General features: G+C 40.1%; 2 protein-coding genes across 2 annotated transcripts; one reads left to right on the top strand and one right to left on the bottom strand.

Annotated features, from left to right (window-relative positions):
• Positions 1-777: 777 nt before the first annotated feature.
• Ten-a (Teneurin-a transmembrane protein) lies at positions 778-13,625 on the top strand. Its single transcript, XM_018461246.1, is given in 11 exon segments — positions 778-915; positions 3,569-3,753; positions 4,201-4,352; positions 4,734-5,392; positions 5,474-5,709; positions 6,447-7,549; positions 7,731-7,953; positions 8,088-10,078; positions 10,230-10,413; positions 10,506-11,283; positions 11,285-13,625. Coding segments are annotated over 11 exon segments (5,745 nt in total). The 5' UTR covers positions 778-808; the 3' UTR covers positions 11,412-13,625.
• A 9-nt stretch (positions 13,626-13,634) lies between these two features.
• LOC108731126 (tetraspanin-9) lies at positions 13,635-18,842 on the bottom strand. The gene is made up of 6 exons (XM_018461247.1): positions 18,454-18,842; positions 18,176-18,358; positions 17,854-18,024; positions 17,687-17,776; positions 16,369-16,488; positions 13,635-16,274 (listed from the first exon to the last, which is right to left on the bottom strand). Exons 1-6 carry the CDS (start codon positions 18,646-18,648, stop codon positions 16,191-16,193), a joined length of 843 nt encoding a protein of 280 aa, XP_018316749.1. The 5' UTR covers positions 18,649-18,842; the 3' UTR covers positions 13,635-16,190.
• Positions 18,843-20,042: the final 1,200 nt, after the last annotated feature.

The raw sequence follows: 20,042 nt of genomic DNA, 5'->3' as shown, positions 1-20,042 counted from the left end.
CCACTCTCCCTCTTACCCGTTCCGCCACCCCCTCGCCTACGCGGCATTGTTCTATTTGTAAAATCAATTTGTATCGCTCCTCGATTCAGCCAGAGGCATTAGCTTCCCTTGTACGTGGCAACGCGGCCGTCGAATGTCGGCCGAATGGAGTTGCGGATTGTATTGGCAGCGAAGTGAGAATATTGGATCGCATTGAACCGTTGACCGCGGAAGCTGATTTAACAGGCGAAATCGATTGCTCGCGTCCGCGCTCGCGTAAAGACACTGGTTGTGCATCGACCGAGTAGTACGATCGCATTACTCGTTAATTAGGCGGGCACTAAGTGGGTATTAACAGTGCCGCCGTTGTTCGCGGTGAGATCGCAGAAAATTGATTCGTGATCTAATTCGACCTATAGCTTTGGAATCAATCTTATGAAAATATTAAGTGTATTAATGATTACGAAAATAATTAAATCGAAAATCGTTGAAGCACGGCATTTATTTCAAAATTGAAAGTTAATTTACAATTCTATTTGTGGTTAGATATTTTGAAATGTATTTTCCAATATATTTGTATTTAAGTTACGGACAATGTTTCGAACGGAACGCCATGAAAATTCACGATTTTTTTTTTTTTTTTACAAAATTGTACCTATCTTCGCTTCAACGCGCGCACCGATCAAAATTGCATTCCGATCGTAGATAGATGTAAATTGTGAGAATGCTTCGTTTTAAATCAGCATTGCGCGGATTAATGGGTCGACGAAACGATCCCACTTCGGTGGACCTCGATATATCTGTAATTTGTAACAGTCGAGTTGCGGTGATGCGAGGCCAAGTTGTTACCGAACAAGGACTCGGAATAGTAGGCATCAGAGTGTCCGTGGACAGGGACTCGCGCTTTGGATTCACCTTGACTAGAACAGACGGATGGTAAGGATCAATAGTCCACTTATTCTATGTTACCCAGCTTCACATCGAATTCGATTATTATACACTGTTAAATTCATATCGAATTATATCCATAATTTGAGTTATTTTTAATCATTTCAATATTTTTTTTACTGTTTTAACTCAATAATCAATGTCATTAATTTAACTAAAAGAATGTGTTAAATTTGATTCAAATTATTATTTACTAAGCGCAAGTCGTTAATATAGACTTGTTGTTTATTTTGAAACGAAGTAATTTAATCACAGAATGGATTGATTTATATTTTCATACATATAAAAGTTAAAAATAACAAAATGTTATTTAACTCAAGGGATTAGATTATCATTGCTCTCTAACAGTGTATGTTAAAATTATTAGTTTTTCTAAATTAAAACGATAAAATTTACAGTAATAATGAAATAATGAAATAATGAAATTAAAAACGCCAGTGGCAAATTTATTTTGCAAACCTTTATCCGAAATATTATCATTGGAATAGTCTTAAATATCATTATGTCTAATAATGATTTTTAAAATTCGACACTGATGTGCTAAAAAGAAAATAAAGGTCGATTATCATAGTGCGTATCCAAATATCAAGCCAATTAAAAGACTTTATTTTTAGATAGATTTACTTTTTAGTCTGAAAGGTCAGACGAAATGCCTGAATTGGAATAATTTCATGAATGCATATAAATGATATAAATGATTTTAAACGTGCATTCTGGTTTGTCCCTAATAGATATGGTAATGGATAGTAATTCATATTAATATTTCACTATACACACGTAGAGGCAATTATGCTGTTCGTATTTTAAGCCGATGTAGTTATTACTGTGGCATAATATTATTTTGAAAGAGGGATTTACCCGATTAATGACAGACATCCATAACGTAAATGACGGATACCACGGGCGTAATCCAGATTATTATATATGCATTACCATCGCGCTCTGAGAACATTTAAGAGCCGTAATATCTCTAATCTGTATCTGCTAATTGTTGATTATTCTTGAGTGTCGTGTGTGAAATAATTGGGTCAGTACTATCGCGGATAATATATTACCGGCGATAGAAAGGGATTCACGGAAAGAGTTACGCCCGTTGTTACATCCGTGTTACATCCGTTTACAGTTATAACGGCGGTCAACACATACACACACATACACATACACACGCGTAGCCGTCATCATCGTTGTATTAGCATTTGCACATACGATGAGCACGACATGTAGGGCCGGAGCTGGACGTCCTGCGCGATAGTATCAAGGCTGCATTGTAATGAAAGGGGGAGGGATAGGGGGATGTAGTCGGGAACGACTACATCAGGCGAGGGTATACAGCAATCCTGGCGAGAATAATTCTGAAACAGGAAAGCGGAGGAGTTGGGATACTAGACCGCATCAAAGCTCGAGCTAATGATGTCGAAAGCTTACTAATTACTCCGTGCAAACCTACGGTACCACGGCTCGGTCCATGGTCCTCGATGCATCGCGGATCGTCGAAATGCATTCGCATATATTGACCGAACCTACTCGTTACGAAACTTTGTTTCACTGGCATTCTCTTTCGATTTAATTCATATTAATCCAACGACCGGAACACCGCACCTACTCGTAATTAATGTTCATAAATGCAAAATAACAAGCGGGTACGTATTATTCCATTCATTGACGCGCCTTCAATTATAATATCGTTACAGCGCATTATAACTTAGATGAATTTTTCGGCGTGTAATAATTTTACCGTGTATTAACGTAATTTGATTTCGCATTTTGCGAATTTTTACATAATCAAATTTTTAATACGCGAAATTTTGCAGAAAAGTAAAATACGGAAATTATTTTAGTATAAAAAAAAAACCTAATCTCGTAGAATATTTCATTTTATCTCAAAAAAACTGCCTTTATAAACGTGTATACAAATGTATGAAAATTATTTTCTAAATAGTTCAATGGGAATTTTAAATCTAACTATAAATAAAATTCAATAAGTACAGTGCTTTTATAAATCCTGTTAAAAATATGTTCTGCAGTTTTTGTTTCACGCTCCAACTTTCAGAGAAGGCAGTAATTTTATATGAGAAGGAATATTACTTCATTAAATTCCATAGCGTACTTTTGAACCTAGGCACAAACTTAAATAATGAACAGGCTGAAAGGAAGAAATTACAAAGCACGTATAAATAAAAATCTACTTCGTTCATTGTTCACGTCAATAAATAGAACTATAATCATAATAATCCTTCAAACAAGTTTTAAAATTACACATCTCGTTAATACTTTGAAAAAGGCTATTATTGTTCTTTTAATAATTATTTATATCTCATTGAAAGTTTCATACACAACTTTGTTTTTGAAAAACAAAATAAAAAGATGTATCATTTTCAACAGAAATATTTTCGTTATTTGCTACAACCGGGGTAAATTTTTTGCACAAGAAAATGTTTTAGAATTTTGCCAATTAGTAATACGCTTAGAAAATTAATCAAATAGGACGAAGAAACTTGCAAGACACTTTGCGTTCCAATTCTAAGGTTTCGTCAGACATTCATTCCCTGATAAAGCGAGCGCACTATCTTGATCGACCTACGTCGGGATTCTTACGTAATACCGGCAATGGAGTTCGAAATGCATTACGTACTTTGATCAGGTTCGACGTCCTGGTCAATGGTGGAGGCGCCGTGACGCTTCAATTCCAGCGCAGCCCCTTCAAACCCCTTACGAGGACCGTCTTCGTACCCTGGAATCAGATTGTGGTCCTGCCACCCGTTGTGATGATTCTTAGCAAGGAAGGCGAATCGTATAAATCTAACCAGCCGCCGAGCCCGGCAGTTGGTAAGCATCGAGCTTCGGATATGTATTACGGATATTTTTTCTTTTTTATCTTTTTTTTTCTCTTTTTTTGGTCGGTCGACCTGGTACACATATATCTCATCGTGTTACGTGTCGGATCGCGTTACCCATTAACGTCACAAACGTTTCGATAAACGCGCGTACGTGCTCGATCACTTGAAACCAATCCCGGCGCGCAGGGAAAAGAAGAGATAACAAAAGTAGCGCGAATGTACATTTTTTTATTATTTGCAAAAGTTCTGTTAAAAAAAATTGGTGTAAGTAATTTATTACTGTTTTTCACGACCACGAATCGGATCGCGCGTTACACGTGCGATCTTCACAGGGCCCTCGTTTTCAGAGTTGTTCAACGTGTGTGCCGTCTTTGTTCCGTCCTTGAGTGTTATACATTTTTGAGTTTCTTATCATTTACGGAGTACAATATAATAGGCTTCCCAGGGATTTCGATGGGACTCTTTAGCGAGCACGGTCCGTGCTTGGAGCACGATCACGAAACGCTGCGACCAATTATCGTTAGCACGTGGATGCCTGAGAAAGTTGGCGGTTTGCCTGGAAAGAGCTTGGTCTTTGCTGAAAGTCAAGTAAGTTTCTACTTCGTAAACGATTTAATATCATTACAACACGCTTGTTGCTTTAATCAAAATACAGTCTTGACTTTGCCGTCATAATTAGGATGAAATTTTTAAATGACATAATTATTATATCTTGGTGTCCGAGATGTAATCAAAATACAGTCTTGATTTCGTCGTCATAATTACGATGAAATTTTTTAATGTCAAATTATTATATCTTGATGACCGAGATCTTAACAATAAAAATAACGAATCTCGTTATATATTACGTGAGACAGAGATACTTTCGAAGGGGAACATCAAAGGATACTGCACGAATGTAACAATATTTATGATGGAGATTACAGCACTATGTGACCGCATTAACGCAACGTTAAACATCGCTTGCAGATCGTGCAGGAAAGCATCGCTATTCCGGGCTCCAATCTCCACTTGATGTATCAAAGCAGTCAGGCTGCGGGCTATCTCTCTACCGTGAGGATGCAACTGACCGGGCCGTTCATTCCGAAATCGCTGACGCACGTACACGTGCATGTGGAGATCGAGGGCTCGCTTCACACGAAAACATACGAGGCCGACCCGAATCTGACACACACGTTTGCCTGGAACAAGAGAAACGTTTACAAGCAGAAAGTGTACGGCGTCGCGCAGGCGAGGATCTCGATCGGCTATCAACATTCCACTTGTCCGTCGGTGATATGGGAGACGCAGACGGCCACTTTGCAGGGATTCGACGTCGATATCTCCGATATCGGTGGATGGGGACTCGACATCCATCACCATTACAACTTCCACGAGGGAATCCTGCAGAAAGGCGATGGCTCTACTCTACATTTTAAACAGTATCCGCGCACTGTGAAAGTGGTAATGGGCACTGGTCTCCAAAGAAGTTTGGTGTGTCAGAATTGTGATGGTCTCGCTAAGGATGCTAGACTCTTGACGCCAGTGGCACTTGCCAGTGGACCTGACGGTAGCATATATGTCGGAGATTTCAATCTCGTGCGCAGAATCACGCCCGAAGGAAAGGTTTACACCGTTCTGATTCTAAGGTAATCTTTTTTTTTACAAGATTTGCAAAAATTCAATGATTGGTTCACATCTAATCTAAACACATTTCCCATCTTTTGCAGTGCGACTCAAGTGGCGTATCAGTATTATCTGTGTATCTCGCCGGCTGATGGACACTTGTATATCAGCGACCCGGAGAAACATCAGATATTGAAAGCACTCTCGTTGGAACAAGTCCAAGATCCAAGCATTAATATCGAGCCAGTTGTTGGAAGCGGCGAGAGATGTATCCCAGGTGACGAGGGCCACTGCGGCGACGAAGGTCCGGCCATCCATGCAAAATTGGCTCATCCCAAAGGTGAAGGACAACTTAAAATACATCTGTCATTTTCTTTGAAAGACACTTGCGCTATTAGAATAACATCGAATAATTTAAAAGACACTTTTATAAAGTGACGAACATATACACATACATACCGGAACATTTGAGAATTAATATTTTATGAACGAGTAAATCCATTTGGATCATCCTTTTTTTATTTTCAGACTGTTGCCTATAGGGAAATTTAAACTATAATTTATTCGAATTTCGGGTTAAAAATAAAAAATTAAAAATAGTCGATCCAATATAGTGAACAGAATTTAAAGAAATAATTTGCTTATCGCATAAAGATCTTTTAAAAAATTTGTAATTGCAAAGAATAACATCAAGTTTCTAGTTTCGCTTTATTTGATGTTCATCAGTGCTATGCACAGTTAGTACTAATTTCCAATCTGACTTCTAAATCTTGATTACGAGCCCTGTGACATTAGACCTCTTTCATTGCAGATTACTATTCTTTTGGAATTTGACATTTTTAAACTACATTCCAACTTAGATAATAAAAATCTTCTAAAACTGAGTTTCATGATAATCAAATTATTTCTTTTTATCTAATTTTAGGCCAGAATTGAATTCAGCGATCTCGATAACTCTTAGATAACAAGATCTTCTTTAAGTTTTTTTTTTTTTATTAAAAAGCTCACGTTCTCAAAAGGTTGAAGGATTACTTACAAAAAATAATTTTGAAAAATGTTTTTTGTTATGATTTACAGGAATCGCAATTGCGGCCGATAAAACGATGTACATTGCCGATGGAACAAATATTCGTGCTGTCGATCCTCGAGGAATCATACATACTCTCGTAGGACATCATGGTCATCATAATCATTGGTCACCCGCTCCTTGCATCGGAGCCATTCCCGCACATCAGGCTCAGTTACAATGGCCCACCGGATTAACCCTAAGTCCATTGGATGGATCCCTGCACTTCATTGATGACAGGCTAGTCCTGAAACTCACCAGCGATCTGAAGGTGCGTGTAGTCGCTGGCACGCCTCTTCACTGTACCAGCAATGCAAATAACAACAATGGCAACGATGAACTTCCGAAATTAAATTCCTCGTTGACGACAAATCTGAAAAAATCCGACGAGGTCCTCGGGTCGGTGTTGGCTGTCGGTTTCAGTCCAACCGGTGAGCTATACATAGCGGATCGAGATTCTCATCGAGTGAACTCTATCAGAATCGTCGATTCTTCCGGCAAGATGTCACACTTCGCGGGTCAACAGCAGGAAAGATTGCGCGGTCAATGCGAATGCAACAATACTACACCCAGCACCAAGGACTTGGACACGTGCACCTGCACGGACGATACTAGTAGCACCGAAACGCTTCTCTCTTCGAACGCCAAATTTACTGCAATATCTGCTCTGGCGGTTTCGCCGGATGGTGTTCTGCACGTGGCTGATCAGGGCAGCCTTCATATCCTGGCTCTCCAGCCGTACCTTCCGAACCACGATGAGAACGGGGAGTTCCGCATCCCATTCCCGCCTTCGAACGAGATCTATGTGTTCAATCGCTACGGTCAACACATTTCCACGAAGGACTTGACATCTGGAAAGACCCGCTACTCCTTCCTGTATAGCAAGAACACAAGTTTCGGCAAGTTGTCCACGGTGACGGACAGCGCGGGCAATAAGATTCAATTCCTGCGAGATTATAGCAGCGTCGTTAGCTCTATTGAGAACACTCAGGATCATAAATCCGAATTGAAAATCTCCGCGGTTGGGTTCTTGGAGAAATTGTCCGAACGCGGCAGGGCGGAGATCGCTCTCGGTTATGACGGTTCAACCGGTTTGCTTACCAGTCGATCAGGAGTAAGTTGGAAATTTTTATTGCTCATTTTTATTAATAAAGAATAGGTGTTGTCCATTGATTAAATATTTATTTCTCTCTTCTTTATTTAATCATACATAATAAAAAAATTTAATAAACTTTTTGTGAATAAATTATATATATTCCTTATTGATGAAACGTAATGTATTGTTAAAATTTCAGGGAGATGAAACATATATATACAATTACGACAGTCTAGGACGTGTCACCGACGTAATACTGCCGACAGGCGAGAAATTGAAATTATTATCGGACTTATCTGACGACGAAGGTCTATTGGTTAAAGTGTCTGCTCCCTTGCAAGCTTTATCTAAAGGCGATAAGCAACGAATCGTAGAATTTGAAATGAAAAATGAGAAGTCGAAGATGTTGACAGTCACTGACGGTATGTACTTTTTCTAATTTAATTAATTTTTGTTTAATCATTTTCCTCGCTATACAAATATATTCCAATTTTTTGCAAATATGATTAAAAATTGCATGAATATTATTCTAATATGTCTCGTTTCTCATTTACAGGCACCAAACTCATGAAAGCGATTGCATTTACGAACAGTAGCCTGGAAGTGCTTCTGCCTGGTGGTGGTAGAGTATTAAGCGCGGCGACAACAAAACATCCACTATTGAAGCCGGCTTTGCCGGTAGAAGCAGAAATGCTACCTATGTGGAGCTATCAATTGATGTCATTGGGCGAATTAACAAACACCATGACGACGACGTACAATTTGGTCGGAGAAGTTAGCCATCCCCAGCAAACGCTTAACAGAGAGATCTGGGTGAACGACACGCGAGTGATAAGCGTCGAATTCGAACAGGCGTTCAGCCGTGAGACATTCTATGACAAGGCGGGAACTCCCCTATTGACGGTGACCTTCGACCTGGCCGGTCTACCCTTGGTTTGGCAACCATACGAGCAGGGTCATAATCTCAGCATTACTTACGATCGATTTAACAGGATCGACAGCTGGAAATGGGGTGCCTCCGACGAATCATACGCCTACGACCGACACGGTCAACTAGCGGAAATCACTAATAGCAAGGACGGCACGAAACGATACACCTACAATGATTTCAATATGCTGTCGAAGATCACGCTCGCCAGCAACAGGCAGTTTTCGTTGCAATATGATGATGACGGTGGATTACGACATATCATTTTACCGTCTGAAACCAAACATTCCTTCTCCTGTCAGGCTTCTCTCGGTTTCCTCAGGGTGACATACACTCCACCTGGCAGCACCAGAGCCTATCTGCAGCACTACAGTCACGAGGGAAACCTGCTGCAGACTGTATTTCCGGGAGACGGAGCTCGCATTGTCTACAGATATCACACCTCGGGACAATTGGCGGAGATCGTTCACGGCGACGGCAAAAGCGAGATCAGATACACGGAGAGTGGACTACCTTCCGAAGTAATACACTCCGAAAGAGACGTGGAGTACAAATGGGATTATCAATATAGTGCAGGACTTCTGGTAGAGGAGCGAATAGATTTCGGCGCCAAGACTGGCCTAAGCAACGCCAAATTTACGTTCGAATATGATTCGAATTTCCGCCTGGTCGCGGTACAGGGTAGAATAGGCGGTCAAACGCTGCCACCACACACCATGGCTTACAGTCCGAGATCGGGTACGCTGGAGCAAATCGGTCAGTTTAAAGTGACGAGGCCACAGTCGAATGAGACGACTGTGTTTGACGGTACCGCATTGTTCTCGCGCACCACAGATGACCGATTCCTAGAAACTCAAGTCACAGTAACGATCCATCGAATGGAGGTATTCAGGATGGAGTTTACGCACGATTCGCGCGGTCGCATCAATCAGACGAGAACGTACACGCGTAACGTAGCCGTCAATACGTACACCAACGTAAAGAATTATACATGGGACTGCGACGGTCAGTTAACCGGTGTGGAGGCGCAGGAACCATGGGGTTTCAAGTATGACGCCAATGGTAATATGTTGTCGCTCACATATCGAGGTAACACGATCCCAATGGAGTACAATGCCATGGACCGAATAGTCAAGTTCGGCGAAGGTATCTACAAGTATGACAACCGAGGTTTGGTAGTACAGAATGCGAGAGAGGAGAGATTCAATTACAACGCCAAGGGTCTCCTTGTGCGCGCCACCAAACGCGGCCGTTTCGACGTGCGATACTATTACGATCACCTGGATCGCCTAGCCACGAGGAAAGATAATTATGGCAATGTCACGCAGTTCTTCTACAACAATCAGAAACGGCCGCACGAAGTGAGCCAAATATACAGCCCGCGCGATGGTAAACTAATGTCGCTGGTCTACGATGACAGAGGACATCTCATTTACGCACAAGTATACCGACACAAATATTACATTGCCACTGATCAGTGTGGAACACCTATTATGATCTTCAATCAGTACGGCGAAGGCATTAGGGAAATTATGCGATCGCCTTACGGTCACATCGTTTACGATTCGAATCCATATCTTTACTTACCGGTGGACTTCTGCGGAGGACTTTTGGATCAGGTAAATAAAAATTTAATTCCACTTGATAATTAATGAAATAAAAAAAAATGAGTGACATAAAATAATAAAATTTTCATTCGGAATTAAACGCAATGATATTTGAAATGTTCTTTGCTGTATTTCATATTTTCATGGTATGATCTATTTATAGGTCACCTCCCTCGTTCACATGCCAAATGGTAAGGTTTACGACCCGCTAATAGGCCAGTGGATGTCACCGCTCTGGGAAAACGTTTTGGATCGCGTAGACAAACCAACGCACCTACATCTTTATAGATTTAATGGTAACGATCCAATTGATGTCAGACACACGGACAGACCAAGTCAACCAACTGGTAAGTTCTGCAATATCATCGATATGAATCAGTTTACATTCTATCCATATTGATTTCCATCAATATAAATTCGGCGTGTTTTTATCTTGCAGATCACATATCATGGCTGTCGCATCTCGGATACGACCTGAAGAGTTTAGCGCCGCAGTTATTCCCGGATGAGTTACCGGAAAGCCTCGTTCCGCGAGCACTCGGTCCGGGAACCTCTATATTCGGTAAAAAGAAAAGAACGCGCAATCTGGGCGTCCAATCCGGTTTCCTCGCGCACATCGCCCAGAGGCATTCGGGCGACGCGGTGAGCCTGTCTGCGCCACCACGATCGGCCTTGAAGAAGGACACGAGTGAGCTGATACCCAGTCGTCTAGGTGCGGCGTCCGATCCGCCGTTTGGTAAAGGTATCCTGGTATCGAGAACCGCTGATGGCCAGGCAGTGGTGTCCAGCGTACCCAGTGCTAACGCTATTTATGGCGACGTGTTCACATCCGTGTTCAACCGCTCGTACTTCCTGCCATTTACGTTTGTCGTGCACAGCGCACAGCAGGACGCCTTCTACTTCGTCAAAGAGGAAACCTGGCGTGCCAGCGAAGATCGTGGTCAGCTGAAACGATTAGGAGGTCAGGTAAACACCACGTTCCACGAGAACGAGAATGGCAGTGGCAGTAGTTCGCTAATCGATGTGAAGATACACGGTGCCAGCTATGTGGTGAACTTGCGTTACGGCACCACAGCGGAGAAGGAGAAGCAGAGACTACTGCATCACGCTAAGGCGACCGCTATCAGGAAGGCATGGCATCGGGAACGTGAAGCCCTTAAAACGAACACTCCCACGTCCGTCGAGTGGATGGTCGCCGAGCAGGATGAGATACTATCCCGAGCTCGCGGAGGACCCCTACAACATTAGATTCGTGAAGAAGGCCGTCGACCAGTCGAGCAAGAAGCGACGCAGGAGGAGAGGCGCGCCGTCCTGTAAGCTCTGGTGGTTAGATAAAATGTGCTAGAGCAATTTGAGAGTCAGTCGTATCGTCCTCTCGCACGGGGACATTGTCCAGTATCGAAGCCGCGGGACTTTCGAGTGAGCGACACCGACAGGTAAAGAGATAGAAAGAAAAACCGGAAATGTGAAAGTCGACGGAAGGAGGTAAAAAAATGCTGTTGTAGCACGCTGTAACGCAGCGTCCGTATATGTATGCACGCGCATATATATAAACGTACTGAAAACTATCAAAAAGTTTTATACCAAAGTCTATTTGTGTATTTCAAAGATGCCAAAAACACTATAACGTTATATTATATATAATAAATATATATACCACGAGGTATAGGGTACGTAGGGTGTAAGAGCGTAAAGCGCACGCGGAGGAACGCGGGTTTCACCGAGTATTCGCTCCACGGACCAGCTGCGCGACCGATCCGCGATTGGCAAATCCGCGAAAGCCTTATAAGCGACGTCGGGAGAGGAAAGGATGAGAATCGAGAATGTGCCGGATTTCGGACCACGCGAGCCTGGAAGGAAAAGAGGAGGAACATTGTGAAATTTCCTCTGGAAAGTTCGACGCGACGTGAACGCAGCTAATAACTAGCTTGCAGGTTTGAATTAAATTCCAGGATGTGGAGTTTTCTGATTACGTTCGTACGAGGCAAGGCCGGCAAGCTCGTGGAGCTTGCGCTCGAGGCCTAAAGTAAATGATAGACCGTGGTGCCGCGCGTGCGAATCGTGCACGGTACACCGTATCGATACAAGGTAATTATAGTTATAACGCGAAGAGTGAGGAGAAAGAAGAGAGAAGAATAAGCCATTCATAGTTGAGAGTAACGAAAAAGAGAGAGAGTGAGAGAAACTAGTCAATACATAGCTTTACATTGACATAACAGCCTTCTACGGCGTAGGATAAATGCGAGGATAGTGAGAATCGGGAGAAGCGATGCCGTTGACGACGACGACGTTGACGAGCCACGTGTGTGTGTGCTGCCCACGATATTTTAACGTCGTACTTAGAAAAAAAAAGCAACGGCGGGTGTGATGCAAGTACGGTATTCACGCGATGACGAATACGATGCAGAAAACGGCGGCGAGCGCGAAAATAAATCTCAACCATGAATGGCCCTGGCGAGAAGTGATAGAGGATTGAGGAAGAGGAATCGGAGGAGACGATCCTCACGGTATCCTTGAAGAAGGACTAGGAGCCAACGATCGTGCGGACTCGATCATGCGGTCTCGAGCTTGAATTCCGTTCGCGGCTTTAGACAATTAAGGGCGAGACGAATTTGTATTATAAAGTGGTGCTTTTCTTGTATGCCGAGAGAATGGAGAGAGTGAAAGAGAGGCGGAGTGAGAGGATCAGCGATGATCGAGCGAGGATGAGCGTGCATGAGGTCGTCGAATACCAATAGCGAGACTAAACGTATTTTTAACATGTGGATGTGTCCTATCCGTAGCGTAAGCGTTCCCGATCGTCGCCGATCGGTGATCTAATATCGCATTGTCGTGCGCGCGAATGTGCGGGAAGATAGTCGCTCGGGATCGACGGTGGATATCCTTCGATGATTCTCGGAGATCGCGGAGGGAAATGCGAGCCGGGCGTGCGAGCCGATGTCTGCGTATAAGCCGGAAACGGAGAAAATTTGCAAGAGAGATAAACTCATTATCGGTAAAAATAATACGTATACAATATCGCATATTTGTGCTTGCTGGATATGAACGTAACGGACGTTAACTATGTTTCCTTACTGAAAATACTAAGTATGTGTATCCAAAATTACTGCCCGTCAAGTAACGATCGTTTCGCCCGTGTATATGTGTATGTGTGTGTATGCGTGTGTGGTATGTGTGTGAGTGTGTGTGTGTGTGTGTGCGTGCGCGCCGATAGCCTGCGCACAAAAAACCCATATACGTGCATCGAACCATCCTTAGCGTCGAAAATTCCTCTCATTATCATCCCTGTCTATCCTCTTCCTTCTCCCAGTCCTCAAATTTCCCTTCATCTTCCAAACTCCATGAAGATTCCAAATCTGTCGATTTGTCGCACGTATTGTTTGTTCGCGTCTCCACGAACGTTCGTATTCGCCATTGATATTTTGCAACGCGGCTTTAGAGACGGTGCCGTTTATGGATAGTTAGTGGCACAACGACATTACTGTCTGAATAGATGAAGAATAAAAAATGTTATCTATATGCTGAGTGTATAAAAAAGTATATATATATATATAGAGCGAGAGGGAGAGAGAGAGAGAAACAGAGAGAAAGAGAGAGAGAGAGATTTAGGGAAGCTTCGTAATGTATTTTTAACTCGAGCGAGTGTTTAGACTTATAACACCCAACAACGCAAAATCGTGAAAGACTTCCGAGAGATAGTCAAACGATGTTTGAAAAATTAGGCCGTCTTTACGGCTTCTTTTACGGTGTCGTGTTGCCTGGGCAATTTTAAACCGCGGTCCAAGACGAGCTCCTCCTGTCGGAGGCACGCGCGCTCGCACGTGCCAACGAGGCCGCAAAGGGTGATCCTTTTTGTACATTTCAGGCCCTCGTTCGCACGCGCGAGACGACACGACGGAACTCACTAAAATCGCGCCGTGAATATCTGTCCCCGCGCGTTGCTCATTGCGTTTCTCTGGCAGACGGCCGCGCGAACGGGCTCGATCGTCGAGCCGCATTCCTCCCTCGCTTATCTAAGCGGTTAATACCGACGCGATTATATTTCACTTTGTTTTAACTTCACTTTTAGAAAAAGCACTCATATATGAGAATAGCGAAAATCTTGAAATCTATTAATTAATCTCAAATAATTTACTGTAAAACTGTTAAATTCGATTTCTTAGAAGCAATCGCTTTAAAATCGCGTTTAAATTCAATAATAGTACAATCCTCGGCTATATTGAATAACTCTATCCAGTTATCGTAACTGTAACAATGAGACAGCTATCGTCTTTCAGCAGTGGTGGTAATTTCGCGAGGATAATATTTGAGGGTGATTTCCGTTAATCTTCCGAGGGCTTCTGCTTTCTCTAGATAAGCGAAATAGGAGTGCTTCGACATTCGTGCACATCTAAACACTCATCGTTTCCCCTTGGCCAGCCAACCTCCTCACACCTGCTCCTCCCACTGCCCTTCACACTGCCCTCACGCTCTTGATCTTTAATCGCATTATCCGCTGTTGGATCCAGCAACAGTGCGTTCAAGAAGAATCGACTATTTTTTAAATATCACGTGTCAAATTAATGAGCGGGCCAGGTAGCCGCGATACGTGTCGCACGGGCGGAGACCCCAAAAACTCGACTCGAGGCCCGACCTCGTCTTACGCGATTATAATATTAGAAAAAAAAATTCATTCTCTAACTTCCGTGAAGTTTCATCTCTCGTTTTTGCGAACTCGTTCCAAATTCGTTCATTCCCCGCGACCGCCCGCGGGGGATCGCGACAACTCCACGTACTTCTCTAAATAAATAAATAAATAAAAAGAAAAGAAGTAGAACGCGCGAAGAAATAACGATTATGTGAAATAAATAAATAAATAAATATAAATATATATGAATATATTGAGAAGAAATATAAATATATATATGTACACACGAGAGGAGCTAGAGTGGCCAATTATATAGCAGTAACCGTCGATCCACGAATTTGCGGCGCGATTGGTTCTCGAGCGCGACCTACGCCGAAAAAAAAAATGGAGAGGGGGGTAAAAGAATTCGAAATTCCAGAAAACGTGAAACGGGAAGTTGGGGATGCGAGAGCGATAAATGTAGAGCGAGAACGAAGGAAAGGAAGAAAGAGAGCGTGAAAATGAGAGATATTGAAGATTAAGCGAGCGCGAAAGCGAACGGAAGAGTCAGTCACGCTAAAGCTACTACGACCACTACCTTAGATAGATTAACGCTACTTTGCCGCTGATCTAATTGTTTACTGTCACGTGTTGCTGTAAACCTAAACCTAACGATACGATATTATATATATTTTATTTATATAACCTAATCAACTGTATTTATTGTAAATAGTCACGATGTTTGCTATGATATAATATATCTGTAATTGGATGGGAACCTGCCTGAAACTGCGCCCAAAGCCCTCTGTCCTCCCCACCCTCATTTTCCACAGCTATAGAATCCGTATACATCCCATACACGAGTACAGGACATATATATATATATATATAAACGTAAACACACGGACACAGCATACACACGCACACATGCTATACATAAACGCGGCGTCGACTGCCGCAGCCGTTTAGCGATAATTTAGACGAGAGGATTAATGGAGAGAAAAAGACAGGTGCATCGCGCGCGTTAAATTATCACTACGTCAATATTTCGTATCGCATCGACAGGCAATCGATTTCACGTAAGACGCTCTATTTTATCGTAGGGAAAAGAAGAAAAAAAGGAAGAATTCATCCTCCCGCCATTCGATCAGACACTCCCCTCCCTCTACCGTTTGAACCTTTCCATAAAGGAGAACATTACGATGGTCACGAGCAATTTTTATAAATGTATTTTTTTGCCTCCCTCTTCATCCCCGCGTGTTGAAAACACATCCTGATTCGATGATCATCGTAGAAGCGCCGGAAGTGAGTAATTTACGGACTTTTCCACTTGAACCACTGCCACGCGGCAGACGGCGATCCAACCAGCATGTCCAATAAACTTACAATATTACTATCTTAAGTACAATATATTAAGTGTTTTCAGAAAATATATGATCTATATATGATAATAAAAAACGGGAAAACGTTTCATCGGACTTGTCATTCACTTCTAAGTCACGTTCACCCTCGATGTTTTCATGAATATGTTGCTTCGTCCGTTATTAATTGACTCGTCTTCAATCTTTTTCGTAAACCAAACGCTAAAAGCATGCTGATTAACTGAAATGTGAATAATTATTCTTTTGCTTATTTATTAAATGAGAAGGCAAACAAATATACCACGAAGGCAAGAAAGTAATAAGTTTTGATTTACCAGAAGTGGAAATATGACAAGTGTTGAAATAGAGGCAGTCTGGACGTACGATTTTAACAGCATATAAGCTCCTTTTAAGCATCCAGATTTATAAGACAGATTCTCTGTCATATGCAGGCACTGAAAATTGCGCAAACAAGTCAGGTATTCCATGTTCGAATTCTACGTCAATTGCTATTTATTTTCAAATTGACGGCTACGATAGTTGTATCTGTTTCAGATAAATTATTTGCAACTGATGTTGGATATATAGTAATATATTTGTTTAGTACTTAAATTGCTAATACAGATAAAACGAAAAAAAAAAAATGAATAATATTAATGTATTCAGTAATCATAATTATACGATCATCGAGTAAATACGATAGTTTATTGATTTGTCTAACTATTTTAGCGCATTTATATCGATTGTTTGGGAATTATATCTACTGATGAAGTAGTTTATTCCGGGATGCAGTTGACCGGCTGAAAATTATGACAAGCCGTCATCACTTCTGAGAAACAGGAAAAAGAGAAAATCCCCGAGAAGAGTAAAAGGGATCCGGATATTATTAGGCGCGACCGGATGTACGCTGCGCGTGAACGCAACTAACTCATTTCCCGGCATGAAAAAGAAAGTACGTGCTACTTGGCAGAAAATGGATCAAGACGTGACCGGCGCAATCCTTCCATGACTAAGACCGGATGTAGCTTTTAGCTTTAGAAAGCTATTTAAATATATTCCCTATAATTTTATTTAAAGTATAATTCCCAAAACATAATTAAATGAGAAGAATAATCGACTATGAGTTTAAGTTTACTACATTTATTGTATTTCGTGACTAAGAGTTATCTTTATTTAATTTAATCAGGGTTGAGAAAGTTACTTTATAAGTTACATATGAGTTACTTTTTAGATTACCTTATATGTGTTTGTTATAGAAATTGAGCACAAAAAATAATACAAAATTGGAGCAAATAATAAAATATAATACAAAAAAATATCTGAACTTATTGTATTCAACTTCTATAGTGAAAAATATTAGTACTTATAAGTAACTTGTAAAGTAATATTTTTTTCAATTGTGAATTTAATATATCATATATTCAATAATGTATATAATATTTTTGATTTTTCTTTCATATATCAATTACAGATAACATTTTTTAGGCTTCCACAGATAAATTAACGTTTTTTAGGCCTTCATAGATTAATTACAGATATATATTTTTTTAAAGATTTATTTATTTTTAAGATTTTTAGTTTTTATTTAAAAAATTTTAATTTTTTTAAGATTTATTTATTTTTTAAAGATTCTTTTTACTTCTTCAAATTTACCTGTTTAAGTGATACAGAACAGCAACTTTGCGGAATGCTTATTTGATGATCTAACCAGTCTTTGGATGATCTAATTCCGCAGCATTTTAACTGAAACGTGTATCATTGGTAGTAAAATATACAAAGAATATGCAATTGAAAAATATAATGCTGTATAAAGTTCTTACATATCTATGAGTATTGTCCCACGCTTTCATAGCCCAATCTAAAGATCGATAATTTTCGATAGAGTTATTCATGTCATCTCGAACCTTTTTCGTAATCTTGTCGAAAAACGGAAAACTCATTGTCAGACATATAAATACAGCACAGAGAGCGATCGATTGGCACGTTAAGTACTAAAAGATAAAATACGCACATTATAAAACAAACTATTCTCAAATTGTCCATTTTATGCTTCACTTACTAAGCAGGTTGATATAATATATATTTTAAATAAAAAATTGCGCTTTCAGAAGATTTCTTTTTTGCTTTGTTAATTCAACTTACAAAAATCATGAAATGTTCTTTTTTCTTCGTGATTCCTATGATTCCAGTAAAAGCTACAAGAGACACAAACACTCCTAGAATTAATACAATCGTCATGAAAAGCTGCTGGCCGAGTAGTCTAGATGTAAAGTTTGCATCAGTCAACATCCAGATAGCTATTGCTATCGCCGTTATACCTGTGAGCTTAAATAAATTTCAAAATTAAATCATTCTTGCATCCGAACCTATAAATTGTATATAAGAAACTTCTACCAAGATATCCATTTTCTAATACTCACGAGAGCTATGCTGTTAAGCAATAAGAAGGAGAGTTTGAAACATTTCTTCGGCAGCCACTTGCAAAATCGTTTAGGCGGAGAAGTACCGATATTTTTGGAACTCTTTTCTGTCGAAATGGTTTCATCACTTTCAGTAACTAATTCGTCATCGTCCGTATCCGTTTCGATCTCGTTCTCATTTTCGTTACGCCCCATTACTCTCAATTAAAATTTTCGTCAGTTCATTAATTACGTATTCTAGTGAACGCATCACCTACAGAATTGACTTATGATATCCTTTAAATTTGATATTTCGAGCCTAAATTGTCATTTTATGACAACGTTAATGACAATCGGTAAGTTGATCCTTTACAATAAGCTTTTCTTTAAATAGGATCAATGAAAATAATAAAAATCTAGAAAAAATAACAAAAAGATTTTATTTTTTTAATATTATTTATTATTTTTAGAAATTAATTTTTTAATTTAGAAATAAATAAATTTAAAAAGTTGTTATAATTATTTAATTAAAATTAGAGTCTGTCTGAAAAATCTCTAAACTAAAATTTGTTAGATAATTTTTATAAGATTTTGTGACACGTTATTTCTTCTATTTAATAATTCTTTTATTTAATAATTCAAGCATTATATTATCTTATATATAAGGTCATGCAACAACATATATATCTTGCAAAAATAAATTTAATTTGCAAGTGTTAAAAGTATTTTTAACTTTTAATTATTTCATTTCTTTATTTTTAATTTTATTTAAAAAGTTATAAAATTAAGAAAAAAATTATAAATATAAAAAATTATAAGTATATTATTATGCTAATGCCTAAGACCGGAATCAGACTATGCATTGAAGATTGAGATTGAAGATTGAAAAATTCAAATTTGATCAATCGAAACGAAAGGAGCTAAAATTTCTTTGTCCTTATTGGTCAAATTTCAATCTTCAATCTTCAACCTCAATCTTCAATTCTAATGTGGGGTCTACAATAGAAGTCGTAGCGGTCGTAGGGTCTTAAGTCGTAGAAAATTGACCAATCACAGTTGATTATTCTTCTCATATTCGATTGTGATTGATCAATTTTCTACGATTTAAGACCTTACGACTGCTACGACTTCTATTGTAGACCCCGCATCAATCTTCAATGCGTAATCTGATTCCGGCCTAATTCACTAAAACACTAGACGCAGTAAGACCGGAATCAGACTACGCATTGAAGATCGAGATTGAAGATTGAAAATTAAAATTTGACCAGTGAGGACAAAGGAATTTTAGCTCCTATTGTTTTGATTGGTCAAATTTCAATCTTTCAATCTTCAATCTCAATATTCAATGCGTAGTCTGATTCCGGCTTAAGCGTCAAGCGGCAGAGCAGTGACCAACCAGCAAGGCGATATTGTTTACGCCACTGTAAATATCGCCTCACTGATTGGTTGCTGCTCCGCTGCTTGACGCTTGCTGCGTTCAGTGTGAATTAGGCATAATTGCAAATTGCATATTATAAACCTTTTCGTAAAAAAAATCGATTCCAATGCATATAGTCGGTCACAGAAAGGTTGCAACGCTTTTTTTTCGATGTCTTTCGAAACTCAGCCTT

The sequence above is a fragment of the Mycetomoellerius zeteki genome, unplaced genomic scaffold, assembly GCF_001594055.1.
Source record: "Mycetomoellerius zeteki isolate Tzet28-1 unplaced genomic scaffold, Tzet1.0 scaffold120, whole genome shotgun sequence".
NCBI classification, from domain to species: domain Eukaryota; kingdom Metazoa; phylum Arthropoda; class Insecta; order Hymenoptera; family Formicidae; genus Mycetomoellerius; species Mycetomoellerius zeteki.
This window is presented reverse-complemented; position numbering and strand designations above follow the sequence as displayed.

What these genes read in the sequence shown, in the direction of transcription:
- LOC108731126 (XM_018461247.1), bottom strand. Translation starts at nt 18,648, where the DNA reads ATGGGGCGTAACGAAAATGAGAACGAGATCGAAACGGATACGGACGAT. An exon ending in GTTCTGTATCACTTAAACAG is followed by an intron (nt 16,489 to 17,686) that starts GTAAATTTGAAG and finishes CGCAATTTTCAG; the next exon opens with TGCCTGCATATGACAGAGAA. An exon ending in TTGTCATATTTCCACTTCTG is followed by an intron (nt 16,275 to 16,368) that starts GTAAATCAAAAC and finishes TTCACATTTCAG; the next exon opens with TTAATCAGCATGCTTTTAGC.